This window comes from Notamacropus eugenii, chromosome 1 (genome assembly GCF_028372415.1).
Source record: "Notamacropus eugenii isolate mMacEug1 chromosome 1, mMacEug1.pri_v2, whole genome shotgun sequence".
NCBI lineage: Eukaryota > Metazoa > Chordata > Mammalia > Diprotodontia > Macropodidae > Notamacropus > Notamacropus eugenii.
The window spans coordinates 298111289-298127565 of record NC_092872.1 but is presented as its reverse complement, the minus strand read 5'-3'; the positions used below and the strand labels follow the sequence as shown (position 1 = coordinate 298127565).

General features: G+C 38.0%; 1 protein-coding gene across 3 annotated transcripts in view; it reads right to left on the bottom strand.

Moving 5' to 3' along the window:
- Nucleotides 1-221: 221 nt before the first annotated feature.
- The window catches only part of FBXO34 (F-box protein 34), a 41740-nt gene continuing 25684 nt past the window's right edge, over nucleotides 222-16277 (bottom strand). Inside the window, exons 2-4 of one of the 3 annotated variants that reach the window (XM_072629284.1) lie at nucleotides 12901-13023; nucleotides 5808-5914; nucleotides 222-3284 (exon numbers count right to left, since the gene is read on the bottom strand). In XM_072629284.1, coding sequence (XP_072485385.1) covers nucleotides 1155-3059 — 1905 coding nt within the window. In that variant the 5' untranslated portion in view covers nucleotides 3060-3284; nucleotides 5808-5914; nucleotides 12901-13023 and the 3' untranslated portion in view covers nucleotides 222-1154. The remainder of the gene's footprint in view (nucleotides 3285-5807; nucleotides 5915-12900; nucleotides 13024-16277) is intronic. The other 2 variants (XM_072629286.1, XM_072629285.1) reach the window with 2 other exon arrangements.

The window sequence follows — 16277 nt, the reverse complement described above, 5'->3', positions numbered from 1 at the left end:
TTTAGTCACAAAACTCTTTAGTTTTACAGATGAGGAAACTGAGGTCCAATAAAAAATGACTTGCCCAAAGTTACAGCTAAATAAATCACAGAGCAGGGACTCAATTTCAAGTCCTCTGACTCTGAGTATACTGTTTTCTCCCCAATCTGAAATCTTTTTCTTCTTGTCACAACTGCCTCCCGTTTAAAATGTTGGGAAAAAAAGTCTCAGTAAAACTCAGGTCCTATTTAGAATTTATATTTTATTGAAGTTAAAAAATTATAACCAGACAATATGGATAAAGTAAACAATTTTATAATTTGACTATACAGTACTCTTTATTCACTGATTTTCACTAATATAACAGGGGGCTGCTCTTATCTAATTTTAAAGTTGTCCAGTTAAGCCATCATCTTAAGATTTTTTTTTAACAAGCTATTCCCTCAGTATTTAGAGTTTCTTCCCAGAAACATTCATATATTATATTGGAAACATTCATATTTTATTCAGGAAGCATTCGTGTTTTATACAGGATATACAAATGTGAGACAAGATACTTGGGCACACAACTGTAGCTGCAATGCTTTCCAAGCCACAATGTAGTGATTAAGTTCTTCAGCCAGCTGTTGACTATGTACAACAGTTTTTAATAATGCTATTTACAGAGGAGCTAAAAGTGCTCATCTACCAAGTAAAGGCCACACTCTGGTTTCACAGCCTGTGAAAACAAAACAATTATATACACTGTAAACAACACAGGGCATGACATTCATTTGCTAACCACAAATAACCTCAGAGAATCAAGCATACAGTGATGAGTGATTTCTTTAAAAACCATAAATCAGAATTTGTACATCTGAGTAAGTGTCACTCCCTTCAAAGTAGGGAGACTATATACTTATCCCACTAATCTGCATTTGAAAATTTTCTCTTGTCATCAGTGCCTACCATTCAAACCATTTTCAACTCATACATTCTCCATTTACTCTATCACTCCACTCATCCCACTGGCCTCTCTAAAATATGGATGGCCATCCAGAACACAGAGTTCACTGAGGTTAAAAAAAATATAATCATATAACTGTTTTAAAATAAAATCGCTCATCACTTTAGAAATCTCACACAGGAGCCAATAGTCCTCTTCAGCTCCTTGGTTTCTTATGGACACCACAGCTTTAACCACGCAGATCAGGAACCCAATGATTGTCATGAAGACCCAGCTTACAACCAGGGACACCTTTCTGAGACCGGTGACAGCACATCCAGTATCCAGGTCCATATGGCAAGGCTTGACAGTAGGGCTTTGGATGCCACCGGCAGAGTGAAACATCCCCTTTAACATACTTTTTTTTGCACTTCTTACAGGGATCTTCTTTATAGCGTGGATCTCGGACCCAGCGAGAATCTGCTGGCCTGATATTATAGTATTCAATGATGAATTTAAAATAGCAGCAAGTGCATTTAAGAGCTACCAAACTCTTGGTTGGAAGAAACCTGAAGATTTTCACCATTATATGATGGGGCAAGAAGGCCATGTACTGCGGAGGTTCCAGCAGCTGTTGAATTTTAAATCTAGTCTCCAAAAAGTCATGAGATACCTGCTTCTTCAAGCAGGAACTCTCTAGAACCTGCAATGTATCCTCTACAGTACCTTCCATAGCAGCATCAGCCAGTGCAAAGGGCTCTACTACTGAAACACTTGTTCCCCTAAGTTCTGTGTCTTCTTCACAAGAATCCTTACTGGGGAGGAATCCTGGGGAATCTCTTGTGCCTTCACTTAACTTGGAACAATTTTTTTCAGGTTGATTAGGCTGAAGAAAAAACAGCATCCCTGGGAGTGGATCTTCACAAAGGCTTATACTAGAATCCTGGTTTTTCTCCGCCTTGGATACAGAAATATTAATATACAGAGATTCTCTCATTCTTTGATCAGGATTCTGGCTAGGAAATGGCACAATCTTCTTACTCATACAATCAATAGTTATACCTTTGTTTTGCATAGCATCTGAGGGTAACTCTCTAGCTTGGGAACAGGTAAGAGGAAGAAAAGATGACCCACTGAGTTCTTTGGTCATTTTCACATCACACCTACTCCTTGTTTTCACAGCAGTCTGTTGACTTGGCTCTAATGCCACACGGTCCATATGGAAATCCACACCTGTTGACAATGAAGCCGGGGTAGCACATTCCCAAGACTGGGATCTCTGTAGAGAACAGTGATCAGCTCTCACAGTGGCATGATCTCTAGTCACAGGAACAGGAGAATTTACTTTGGTGTCTGGGACCTTGGGCAATCCTTTCTCTGCTTCGCTCTCATCCTGAGTTCCATTTGCCAGCAACACCCGGCCCACATGCCTTCGGAAGCTGTTATTTCTAGAAAGGCCTCCCCCCATTTCACGTTCCCTCTGATGTTTTAAGCATTCTGACTCCAGCCTGGCCACCATGTCAAGAACATGCACGGTTTCACCTTGGGGTTTGCTACCCTTGGAGTTTCCTCTGGGGGAAGCCTCCTCACAGGCTTCCAGGTCACAGAATGGATCAGATGCTGGGGGTACCTCTTTAGACTGCCTAGCAAATTTCAGAGTGGCAGAAGAGTTAATACAGTTTTTGGTACACGTAGCCAGCAAAGCACTTGCTCTCTGCTCTAGAAAAGCAACCATCTCAATGACTGATGCAGGCCTCCCTGGATAGAATCCATTTCCACTATCACTCATATAATGCAAAGAACAATGCTCAATATCACAAGCTAAAGGTTCAGGCTGGTAGGATCTAATATTACTTTCTTTCATCCTTTCTAACTGTATCTTGACTTTTTTAAGATCCACTGATTTCTTCCTTCGCTTGGTAGCTCTTTCATCAATATCCCAAGTGCTTTTAATTTTCATTGAGCCTATCCTGTTGCTGCATTGATGAGCTGCAAAGAAGGCAATTTTCTCCTTAGTATTACCAGGTTTCACAACATCCCAGACACACAGCGGTTCTTCTCCTTCTTCTACTTGTTGGATTGCCATGGGTGGTGTATTATTCTTATCTTTAACATTCAAGCTTTCGGTAGGACCTTTTCCACTCATATTACACATAATATTTGATGAAGTAATCCCAAAAGGATCTATTCAAAGGGATACTTTAATGACCCGTGAAGAAGAAAGGACCCTTAATCCTGTGTAGCTGTCTGCAAATTTTTCTTTACTTATGGATATGCCTATGGCAGCTCAAATGAGTTCTTAGACTTTCATCACGGATTATGAAAGGTCAATTTTTCTTCTGCAGTTTGTGATATGGTTTGTACACTTATGCCAGATGCCCTACAAGAAACAAAAAGTATGATTAGTGAAATGATTTCTTTCTAGAAGAAGCCAAGAAAATAAAGAATAACCTGCATTTGTATGTGAATGTAATATCATATCACTTTTATGAGAAACTATGAGTATGAAGATGCCAGAGAAACATGAAAAGACTTATATCAACTTATACAGGGTGAAGTTACCAGAATCAGAAAATATACACAAATGACCACAATAATGTTAAAGAAATAAAGGCTGCAGGATTATTATGGCCTGGTTTTTTTCTTGAGAAGAGATAAGAAATTGAGCAGGGAAAATGCACAGCATCAGAATTGCTTGATGGATAAGTTTTGTTGAACGGCTTTTGTTTTCTTTATTTTTATTACAAATGGATGGTTCAATGAGTAGGGGAGAAGGAAGGTATATTATTCATGAAGGTGATGTCAAAACAAAAATATATCATTAAGTTTTAAATATCAAAGAAATCCAGGCTTCCAGAATGAGTTTGTTTTCAGCAAAGTCTGATTGTCACAAAAACACCAAATAATACTCAGATCTCAGCTGAACAAAAACATCTACCCCTCCCAGATGAGGAAAGGAATGCATATTTTAGATGCAAGGAGTGTGTTTATTATAAAACAAACAGAGCCCATGTTGAGAAGAAGTGACAGTATCTATACTTTCTTAAATTTCTGGGGATGTAAGTACCGAACATCTGCATAAAAGTTACCCCTTCTCAGTGTCTTCTCAACATATGTTGTATACATAACAGAACAGTACTTGATCCTAAGAAGACAGCTCAGACTAGTGAAACCTGTTGGTATTTCTCATTCTCACCTGCACAACTTCGGCTTTAAGAAATACTGATTTTATTCCCTTATGAAATAGTTCACTGTATCTATATTTTGTTTTGTACTGAGCCTATCCAGTTGCAACAGGTTTATAAAAGTAATGCAAATTTCATCTTCTATTTCCAAGTGTGTAGAAATAATATACTAAGACATTACCCTTAATGAGTTTTTTCTTAGAAAGCACTGAAGCCATCCTCAATATGACTGGCTCAAGGGGCTTAGAGGCTGAGACACTTAATCTAAGTTCCTGATGCCCTTAATATAAAAGCCAGAGAATGACTAGCCAGGTGACCACTTCCTCAAACTTTTGACCAGAAGAACAGCAACACCACCAAGCACAGCAAAGCTGTACTCACCTCAGTCAATACCATACCCTTGGTTAAATGATCTTTCCCTGCTCTGAATATTCTTCACTTAGTTTGGCTAAGTAAACCTCCTCTGTCAACTGTCAACTCTATCAGATATCCTACAAGCATTTCATTTGAATCTCAAACCTGAGATACTCAGGCTAGCCTGAGTCAGGCCCGATTTACCAAACTTCATTTGGGGAATGAAGCCAAGATGGTAGAGAGAAGCTAGAAGTTACAGTTCCCCTTGGAAATGTTAAATCAAGCCTCTAAAAGAATTCTGGAGTGACAGAATCCACAAAAATGACAGAGTGAAACCATTTTCCAACCCAAGATAACTTGGGAGGCCTTAAGGAAAGGTCTGTCTCACTTGGGTAAAAAGCCCTGCACAAATGGTGTCCAAAGAAGCCAGTGGGAAGCTGTTAGCCAGAGCACAGATCAGCAACCAAGGCCCCTTGGTCTTGGCTCAGCAAGCCAGTGGCATGGTAAGCCAGATGTGAGGCCTCTATCCTTAGCATAGAAGGCAACCTGCCAGCCCCAGAACCCTAGCACAATAGGTCCAAGTAGGCCAGGTCACCCCAGCACAGTGGGAAAACCATAAGCCCCAGAGGCCCTGGCATAGAAAACCAGTGACCAGGCCCTAGGCCCCAGAGCAGGAAGCTTGGGACAATGCCACACCCCCTCCCCATCCCAAATTTAACAGTCACAAAATAGGCTTTAAAAATGAGCAAAAACCAGAAAAGAGCCCTGACTATGGAAAGCTACTATGGTGACAGAGAATATCCAAACACTAACTCAGAAGAAGACAATGCCTACAATGTGAAGCCTTGAAGGGGAATATGAACTGGTCCCAAGCACAAAAAGCCTTTTTGGAAGAGATCAAAAAGAATTTTTAAAATCAAGAGAGGTAGAAGAAAAATTGGTAAAAGAAATGAAAGTTATGTATAAGAGGGAATCAACGGCTTGGAAAAGGGCAAAAACTGATTTTAGAAAACAATTCCTTAAAAAGTAGAAATGGTCACATGACTAACGTGAAACTGTGTTTAATGGGAATGTATGTATATGTACAGCCCACAAAAGACTGCATGTCAACTTGAAGAGGGCGAGGGAGAAAATTTAAAACTTACAGAAGTGAATGTTGAAAACTGAAAACAAATTAATAAATTTTGGGGGGAAAAAAGTAGAAATGGTCAAATGGAAAAAGGAAGTAGTATAACAAAAGCTCACCAAAGAAAATAATTCCTTAAAAATTAGAATTGGGCAAGTGGGAAGCTAAGGACTCTGACATCAAGAAATCAGTTAAACAAGATCAAAAGCATGAAAAAATAGAGGAAAATGTAAAATACCTCATTGGAAAAACAACTGAACTGGAAAATAGATCCTTATCAAGGAAAACTGCCTTGTTATCCTAGAACCAGAGGGTAAAATAGTCACTGGAAGAACCAATCACCTCCTGAAAGAGATACCAAAATGAAAACTCCAAGGAATATTGTAGCCAAATTCCAGAATTAGCAAGTCAAGGAGAAAATACTGCAAGTAGCTAGAAAGAAACAATTCAAACATCAAAGAGACACAGTCAGGATTACACAATATAAAATACCTGAGAATCTACCTGCCAAGACAAACCCAGGAGACATATGAACGACATAACTATAAAACATTTTTCACACAAATGAAGTCAGATCTAAGCAATTGGAAAAATATTAATTACTCATGGGCAAGCCAAACCAATATAACAAAAATGACAATTCTACCTAAATTAATCTATTTATTCAGTGCCATGCCAATCAAACTATCAAAAGATTATTTAACAGAGCTAGAAAAAAAATAATAATAAAATTCATCTGGAAGAAGAAAAAGCTCAAGTATATCAAAGGAAATGCAAAAGAAGGTGGTCGAGCAGCACCAGATCTCAAACTGTATTATTATAAAGTGTTAATTATCAAAAGAATCTGGTACTGGCCAAGAAATAAGAGCAGTGGGTTTTTTGGTTTGTTTCCTCTTTCTCATATTTTCCCCTTTGATTCTAATCCTGTAAGTAATTTCATTGATATCTTTCATTTTTATTTTTACACCAACTGCATTTCCCAATGTATCCCTCCCCACTTCCCAGAAATACTATTGGGGCTAAATGTAATGGTAATTAAAATGGGAAAACCTTTCCCATTCATTAATAGGCCCATGTGACCTGCTTAAAACACAGAAACCTAGGTCACAGGGTAGGAGGAGCTTGATGAATGAGTGGAACAGAAAGGGTGGGGCAGAACTGGGAGGAAGTTGGTCAGGCTAGTCAGAGCTGGGAGGGGAACACAGGTAAGCAGGCATAGCTAGGCTTGTGCATGTTTGTTTGTGGGAAGGTCCCAGCACAGGGATGGTGAGGAGCGGAGGCTTGGGAATGGCTTTGCCTCCTGTGTTGATAATGTGTATTGACTTCTTGCTTATTATGACAGATTTAGCTTTCTGGTTTTGGAATTTGGCTTTCTCTTTCTAAATAAATGTTTATCTTCTGCCTTCTATATGGAGTGTCTGTTATACTTTGCAATTGAGAACTATACCAGCATATTCATAGTCACTACCAGTGCTGTGAATATTGCCTTGGTGATTACACAGTGATGACCTCTATTTTCTTGGTGAGGAAGGAGTCATTATCCTTTGCTGAGAAGTCCAAATGAAGGGATTTTTGAGTAGTGCAACAGAGAGCCAATGACTGAAGAGTAAAAGAACTGCTGAGAGCTGTGAGGGCCCTCAAGATTAGATGGTGCCAGTATGTTGTGGATCCATTTAGAATGTATTTACTGACACAAGTTGGTAGAAAAAGCACTTGATTGGATTTTAATCTATCTGTGATCATTGATAAATTGCTTAATTTCTTTTGGACTCAGTTTTTTCATTTTTAAAATGGTGATGTACTTATTCTTTCACCTTCTGTGTTAACATAAATGGACAAAATTTTTGGATTTTCTCCATGTCCTCATCCTGTTCATAGAGGTAGACACAACTAAATTTCTTTTGTGATGTTTGATATGCATGTTTCTTGTTTTTTGTTAATTCTACCACAACCCTTTGAAATCTACTGCCTTCATGTTCAGTTACTTTATAAAATGTATCCCCTTCTCTTTGGGATTGTTTTGCTCCCAGAATAATACATAATATGCTTAGAAATGTGTAATTTATTTCCTGAAGATTACTGCTTATACTTGTGGCCTTACATGAAAGAGCATTAACTGAGATGTATGAAAGAATTTTCTGGATCCCAAATCCTTCTTACAGGTCTTGATTCCATTTTGCCCTAGGCTAACACATATAGATTTGGGGTAGTTCAGGCAATTCTATCTTCACCTTGTAAGTCAATCTGGAATGTCCTAGGGAGACAAATTGATTTCAGTCTCAGTGAAAAATCCCTGACATTAAGGAAAAGAATCTGCCTCTGGGCATGACTGGGCAAAGTCTTAGGCAAACAGGTCTTTTTAAAAAATGCACTTCTTCCTTTATTGTAGAAGGTGGAGGAAATGTGAGTATGGAACACTGTATATATTGTCAGACTTATGGAAGCTAGCTTTATGAAACTTTTTTTTTTTTACAAGATCTTTCATATTCATTACATAGGTCAGTGGGGCAACTGGTATGAACAGAATGATAACAGGGATTACAGAAAATAAGCATATAAAACAACATCTTAATCAACTGGTGTCAACAGAACTTTACAACAATATAACAGGGATCTCACAAAATAAGCACATAAAACAATATCTTAGGAAATGAATGGGGCCAAAAATCTTGGGGTAAAGGGCGAAGGTCTCTTTTTCCATAGCTATTTCCTGCTTAGATTGGACATAGAGCTGTCCCTGCCTCAAGAGGTCCCATTCAAGGTGTCAGTTCTTCAGCTGGCATTTGGAGTTCAGTCAATGACAGGTCCAAGAATGACTCATCACAGTTGTGCACAAGGGCCCCATTAACTACTGTCCACGAATCAGTGAATATATGACACTATCTTCCTTGTTCTGTTTTTATAGTTTGATGTACTGCCATAAGATCAGCATATTGACTACTTCCACCTATCCCAGTACTTTCCAAAGTCCTCCTAGATGGGTTATAAGCTATTGCTTTCCAATGTCTTTTGTAGCCAAAATATTTTGCTGTCCCATCAGTAAACCATGCATGTCTCTTTTGTTCTTCAGTTAATCCATCATATCCTTCATTCCATTTTACCAAGGACTGTACCAACTGTTTGCTGTGGCTCAGGGGGTGTATCATTTCCCTCAGTATCTATTTTTGCTATATATTCATGTAAAGCAGAAAACTCCTCTTTTGCCTGCTTTAGATCTATTTTGAATATACCATTTCCATTTAATTATGCTAGCCTCTTGAGCATGTCCAGTTCTGTGAGAAGCTAGGGTGCTCATTACCCAGGTCATAATTGGGATTCCAGGCTTTAATATTACCTCATGGCCCAAAGTCAGTTGTTCAGTTTCTACCAAAGTCCAATATACAGCTAGCAACTGCTTTTCAAAAGGGGTATATTGAATTCCAGATGAAGGAAGTTTCCTAGACCAAAATCCTAAAGGTACATTTTGGCTTTGTTGTTTTTGCCATAAACTCCGTTAACATAATCATCCTGTACAGTCACTTGTAATTCCACCAGGCCACTCTGCACAGGCCATAAATCTAGGGTCAACTGTACAAGCAGCCTTTGCTTCTTCAAAAACTTTACTTTGCTCAAGTACCCAATCAAATTCTTATTTTTTCCTAGTAATCTTATATAAGGGTTTCAAAATTTGTCCTAGATGTGGTATGTGATGTCGTCAATACACAAATAATCCTATAAACTTTTGGGCCTCTTTCTTATTGGTGGAGATAGGAAAATCCTGAATCTTTTGTCAGGCTTGCAGGAGAATCTTTCACAGGCCCTTATTCCACTGTATACTCAAAAATTTCACGTTTTGAGCTGGCCCTTGAATCTTTGCAGAGTTAATTTCCCACCCTTTGTTTTTCATATGCTCAAAGAAAAGTGTCAAACTCTTTGCCACTTCTTTTACATTTTTTCCCTGTATCATGATATCATCTATGTAGTGGGAAAGCTATATGTTAGGTAGCACTAATTCATCTAAATGTTCAGCCACAATCCTATAGTGAGGTTATGCAGATATTCTTGTGGCAAGTGTGTAAAAGTATATTGTTGGCCCTGCCAAGTGAAAGCAAATTGGTCCCATTGTTTAGAATCTATTGGAATAGTAAAGAAAGTATTGGCTAAATCAATAACTGCATACCAAGTCCCATCATATTTCTGGATCTTTTCTATTAAGGTAACAGTATCTGGAACAGCAACATACAAGGAAGGAATCACCATATTCCACTGTCTATAAATCCACTGTCATCCTCCATGTCCCACCTGACTTTTGTACTGGCCAGGATTATTCCATCAAGTGGTTGTAGGTACTAACACTCTTGCCTCAACATATTCCTTTACAGTACTGGTAATTTCATCTTGTCCACTTGGCACACGATACTGCTTTAAAGTAATTACTTTAGAAAGTTCAGGTAAAGTGACTGGGTCCATTTTTATTTCACTCACTAAAACTGTATTAATTCCTATCTTCCTTACTGCAAATTGGTATCTCCCCTCAGGTAAATTTAGAGTCATACCTCTCAATATATCTATTCCAATGATGTATTCAGGAATGGGTACAATTACCACAATATATTCTTCATTAGATAATTGTCCAATTTTCATCATTAGTTTGACTTATCTGGCTGGTATTTCTGCCCTTCCCAGTCCTGTGATGGGGCTAGGAGTTCCATGTTTAAACTTATCAAGGTTTCCATATATAAGAGAGGCTTCCGCTCCAGTGTCCATTAATGCCCTACTTACAGTATTTGATCCGTTTTTCCAATATGTGGTCAAATTGATATAGAGTCTAAATTCTCAGCTGTGCATTTCTTTAAACTGAGCTGGGGCTTGGCCAGTTTCCTATTCTCCCTGAAGGTGTGATGAAATTGGATACAAGGGTTCAAGAGGATCTGTAGAGGCTTCCAGCTTCTCTATTCCATCTAGTGTCAAGCCCCTTTTCTCAGTACATTCTGTATAGTTCATTACTTGGAATACCAACTATGCTTCCAAAATCAATCCCTGCTCTCAAAAGAGCAGTAAACAATTCTTTTCTTGTCATTCTATTCTGACTTTGAATCCGCTGGCAATTTACTCTTCTCTCTTAAGGAAATTTATCTTTTCCCCAGTCCCCTAGGTCACTTAACTGTGAAACCTTGTCCAGCACTTCTGAAAGAGGGTTCCCTCTTTCTCCAATTATTAGAGTCAAAACTAGGAGCTTGTAAGCAGTAGGAGCCGTCTTCACTATAATATTCCTATGCGAAACTGTGAAGAGGGTATCACAGTATGCATGAGCATTTCTGATCATTATTACCTCCTCCTTTAACTTTCTTATACAGTACCTAAGTGAATATCTGGGTCTGTCTCCACTAGGCCACATAGAGTCAGTAGGATACTGCCTACTGCAGCCTTCTGTAGCCAAAGCTAATGGATTAGTTGTATTGTTACCTCCTTGCATAATGTAGTCCCTAAAGGCTTGCTATACAAAGGGATTCTGACTGACACCTATAAATTTCAAGCAATCCACACCATCTATCAATACCGCTCAAGTACCTTCATCACTGATTCTCACCATCTAAGATATTAAGAATTCTCCCATCCTTTGGGGGAACTGACTCAAAATTTCTGTTACCCCCTACTGAGCAAAATCCTCAATTATCTCCTTAAACACTGTGTTCCCTTCTTGGTTCTCTTGTTCCTACCTTAATTACTATGAGGAGAGTTTAGGCCTCAGAAGTCTCCTGTTGCAACATTGTTTCATTTCCCAACTCTTGACTTCCTCCTCCTGCAACACTGTTTCATTTTCTAACTAACTTAATTACATTTTCCACCCATGCACTGTCCTGGCTAGGCTGGGTCTATACAAAGGCAATAATCACAACACTGGTGGTGACTACAAATATGCTGCCACAGTTCTCAATTGCAAAGTATAACAGACTCTCCATATAGAAGGCAGAAGAAAAATGTTTATTTAGACCCCAGAAAGCCAAATTCCAAAGCCAGAAAGCTAGATCAAGAAGTCAATACACATTATCAATACAGGGACAAAGTCATTCCCAAGTCTGCTCCTCCCCCAACCCAGGGCCCTCCCACAAACACTGACAGCCTAGCTGTACCTGCCTGCCTGTGTCTTTCCCAGCTCTGACTAGTTTGACCAACTTCCTTCCAGCTCTGCTCCACTTTTCCTGTTCTACCCATTCAGCAAGCTCCTCCTACCACTTGTGACTTAGGCTTCCATGTGATTTAAGTGGTCTTATTAATGGGCCTATTAATGAATGGGGAAAGATTTTCCCACTTATATTACCATTGCACACTGTAACTTCTTTAAAGCTCCTAGTCTGTATGTTAATGCCATTTTCTCATTTTCTTTTCCTTTGTTACAGTCTCAGATAAAAAGGTAAGACCCCTCAAGGTAGGACCTCCCTCCCTTTTTTCTTTGCCCAGGCAAGTCCCCCTAACTGTGCTCCTGATACTTCCTTTCCTTCTGGGAACTTGCTCATCCTAGCATTCTCTCTCCTCCTTAAACATGAATTTCTCCCTCACTGCAGGATCCTTTCTGTTATCTACAAATATGTCCAGATTTCTTCTATCCTTAAAAAAATCTTTATGTGGTCCTATTATCTCCTAAAGGTATTCTCCCCTATATCTAGGTTGAAGTCTTAAAAAAAAGCCAGACTACATTTATCGCTTCCAATTCTTTTATAGATTCTCAAAACATATTGCCTGGACTTCCATCTAACAAATACTTGGTTACTGCAATTTTGATTATTCCCCCAGTGTGATGCTCCATCATACCAAACCACAGCAGCATAACAAGTCAATAATTCATTTCAAAAAATATTTATCAAATACCTACTGTGTACAAGGCACTGTCTTATGTACTAGGGATACAAAAGATAAAAAGTGAATCCCAAAGAGGACTCTCTTCTACTGGGGGAGAAACTAAAGTTTCTCTAGGAGGTAGCACCTGATCTGAGCCCTGAAGGAAAGGATTTTGAGATAAGATAAGTAAGAATGAGTACAACTCAGTGTGGCAGGAGACACAAACTAAATTCAAGGAGCAATTAACAGGGCAGTTGAGCTGAATGAGTAAAGAGAAACAGAAAAGGCTGGAGGCAGAATGTGAAAGAGGGTTTTAAAACAAACCACTGAAAACTCCTGAGGAAAGGAATGACATGATAGAAACTGCTATCTTAAAAACAGTAATCTGACACCTGGATTAGAAAATGGAGACTAATTAGGCTATTACAAATTGAGAGGAAAGGTGAAAGGTGAAATATAGTGGTGGCTACATGATGGAAGGGATGCTAGTTAGGGGGTGGTAGATGATTCACCTGGAGAATATTAGATGTGGCAGCATGCAAGCTTGAGTTCAACAAAAGAAAAGTACCATACAAATTCCCAAATGTAATCCTGCTCAATTTTTTCTCCTATTCAATTTTGTCCACATGAAGTACCTGTAAAACAAAACAAATATTTATTAAGCACCTAACAAGTGCAATATATGTTCCTATCTATAAAAACTTAAGGAGCTACTCATAAAACCACATAGCCCAATCTGGGCAGCACATTTTTCCTTTATTTGTTTCCCAAGCAGATGTTTAGACCAATCTTCTTCAGTCTAGTGAACATTTCTGTAAACGAAACGTTTAATTTTTAAATGATTATTTGGATAAATCCTTCAAATTCAGTACCAAATATAAGAGCAATAAAAATGTAAGTAATGAGCAAATAAAGTTATATTTTAGTGTTCCTAAAATAAAGTGAATTAGTTAACAAACTACATAAACGAAATCTCAAAGAAGCATTCTCAGGTCCAGATGGTCTTATAAGTTAAATCATGTCAAACATTTCAGTGTTTGAATTTCAGTATTACATAAAACACAAAAAAAAGAGGGGAAATGGACCCTTTGAAATTTTCTATGGTATAAATACAGTCTTCACAATCAAACCAGGAAGAAAGAACACAGCTAAAGAAAACTATAGACCAATATCCCAATGAACATCAATGCAAAAAAAAGTTTAAATATCAGGAATGACAAGACAGCACAATTACTTACTAAAACGATTATAAACTATGACCATAATGTAGTTATTCTAGGAAAGCAGAGTTGACTCATAAAGAAAAATTATAAATGTATTAATAAAACAGTACTTAATAAAAGATATAACTACATCAATATATGCTAAACAAAGTTTTTGACAAATTCAGTACCTAAAAAGCATAGCCATAATTGGACCTTCTTTTAATGTGCTAAGTAACACTGATCTAAAACCAAAAGCCAACATGATATGAAATGGAAAAAGACTAGAGGTCTTTGCAATAAGATATGGGTAAAACAAGAAGAAATCAAGGAAATAAGCATATGTAAAGAGGAAACAAAACTTTACTTTTGCAAAACATAATAAATAATAGCCTATATAGAAAACCCAAGTGAAACAATAACTTCAAAATTTCAGGATATAAAATAAATCCATAACTAATAGCATTACTCACAAAACTCAGTAGAGATAGAAAACATACAATTTTTAAAGTGTCTCTACCAAGACACACTACTTAAAGAAGCCTATTCATTGAATGAGTATAGCACAAGTGAGAATGTGGTAAGATCTGAGCCTGACAGGGCCAGGTTCTCCCATTGCATCCTGGGCTGTCTCCAGTCATCCTGATGAATATCAGGCCACTGGACCCAGATGGCTCAGGAGAAGGAAGTGAGTTTGGTGACCTTGAACAGCCCCCCTCACTCAAATCAAAGTCAACTGCAAGTCATGTCACCATCTGATGTTATGGTCCTCTTTGAGAACAATGGACAAACACAACCAAGACACACACACGAACTACACAAACACAACTAAAAAGCCCTCTATAGGAATAAACCCAAATAACTGGAGAAATGTTTGTTGTAATTAAGTAGGCCATGTCAGTGAGTAGCTAAGTGGCACAGTGTGGCGTACCAGGCCTGGAGTCAGGAAGACTTCTCTTTCTGTATTCAAATATGGCCTCAGTCATTTATCAGCTGTGTGACCTTGGGCAAGTCACTAAACCTTGTTTGCCTCAGTTTCCTCATCTGTAAAATAAGCTGGAGAAGGAAATGGCAAACCACTCCAGTATCTTTGCCAAGAAAGCCCCAAAAGGTGTCACAAAGAGTCACAAAGGTGTCACATGACTAAAATGAAAACAACAGGCCATGTCAATGTAATAAAATTAATAGTACTTAAACTACTTTACATATTCAGTTCCATAGCAAACTACCAAAGGATTATGAATTCAGGATTAAGGATTTCTAAAGCTTAAAAAAATAACAATAAATTCATGCAGAGTTGGTGTCAGCAAACTACTGTCAGAGGTCAAATGCAACCCTATGTCTGTTCTTTCTACAAGCTAAAAATAGTTTTGGTTTCTTAAATACAATAAAATTTCATTTTAAACCATAAAAGCCATTCTTACCTCACTGGCCATGAAACTGACTCTGATCTAGAACACCAAAAGATCAAAAAGAAAATAAAGGAACAAAAATGAGAAGGGTGCCTAGTTTTATCGTCTCAAACCATAAGGCTGTTAGCATCTAAATGATTTACTACTGGTTAAAAAATAAGAATTCAATGAGTAAAACAGCTCAAGAACACAACATAATAAAGTAACATAGTTATGTCAAACAAACCCCAAAACCCCAACTACTGGGGAAAAGGACACATAGATTCAACAAACTTTCTGGAAGAATGGAAAGCAGTCTAGCATAAATAAGGCTGGAACCAACAACTCGTACACAATAGATTCCAAATGGAAATGACCTCAATATGACAAGTTGTATCATAAACAAATTAGAGGATCAAAAAAGAAAATACCTATCATACCTATGGGTAACTCTAATTTTATGATCTCATGATGTTTCATTCCTTTCCCCTAATATTTTTACTAGAAAATCTAGGAAGAAAAATTACTTGAACATCTTGGTCCTTGTCTACTGTTATTTCTTGTGATTCTTGCTTCCATTTACTAAAGAATGGTGACTTGTATAGACAACTATCAGCGGCAAAATAAACTGGCACCAGGGTTAAGGAAGATTTCTTGAAGGAGGATGGATTACTATTATTATTGGCTTCATTTCAACAAAAATTTTTAAAGCAACTCCTCCTCTGATAGATTCTGAGGATAAAAAGAAAATTATTTTTCACAGTATAAAGTCCTACAAAAACTAACATTAAGTCCTGAAGTTATTTCCCACAGTACCTAATAGTCATAATGATGACCTTGTCTCTCTTCCCCACCAAAAAAGGCTGAAGACTATGTTGTTCATCTTTTTATTCTTAGATGGCTCACAAATGTTGAATTTTATAGCATTTCATACTCAGGAAGTCAGTGGGAGATGAAGCCCTTTTTGAATGCACCCATCGAGGGTAAGAAAACCCCAGGTAACTGTGAATACATTCATTCTAAGTTAGCCTCAGAAGAATGTGTACAGAGGGGTTAGTAGAATTCCTCTAAGACCCAGGAGCTGTTCATTTGTTTATTCTGTCTTTTCTTTCCTCTGGTGAAAAAGAGCCTGTCTCATTCTACTCTTTGACTAAAAGTTACCCTTGATATAGCCACTGAAGGTCCTTTCAGGTCTGTTGCACCATTTTTTGCAAAAGCCACTCACTCACTACTCAAAATACCTGCTTACCAAAAAAACTAAAAACATTTTATCCTTGTTTGTAACTGCCCAGTTTC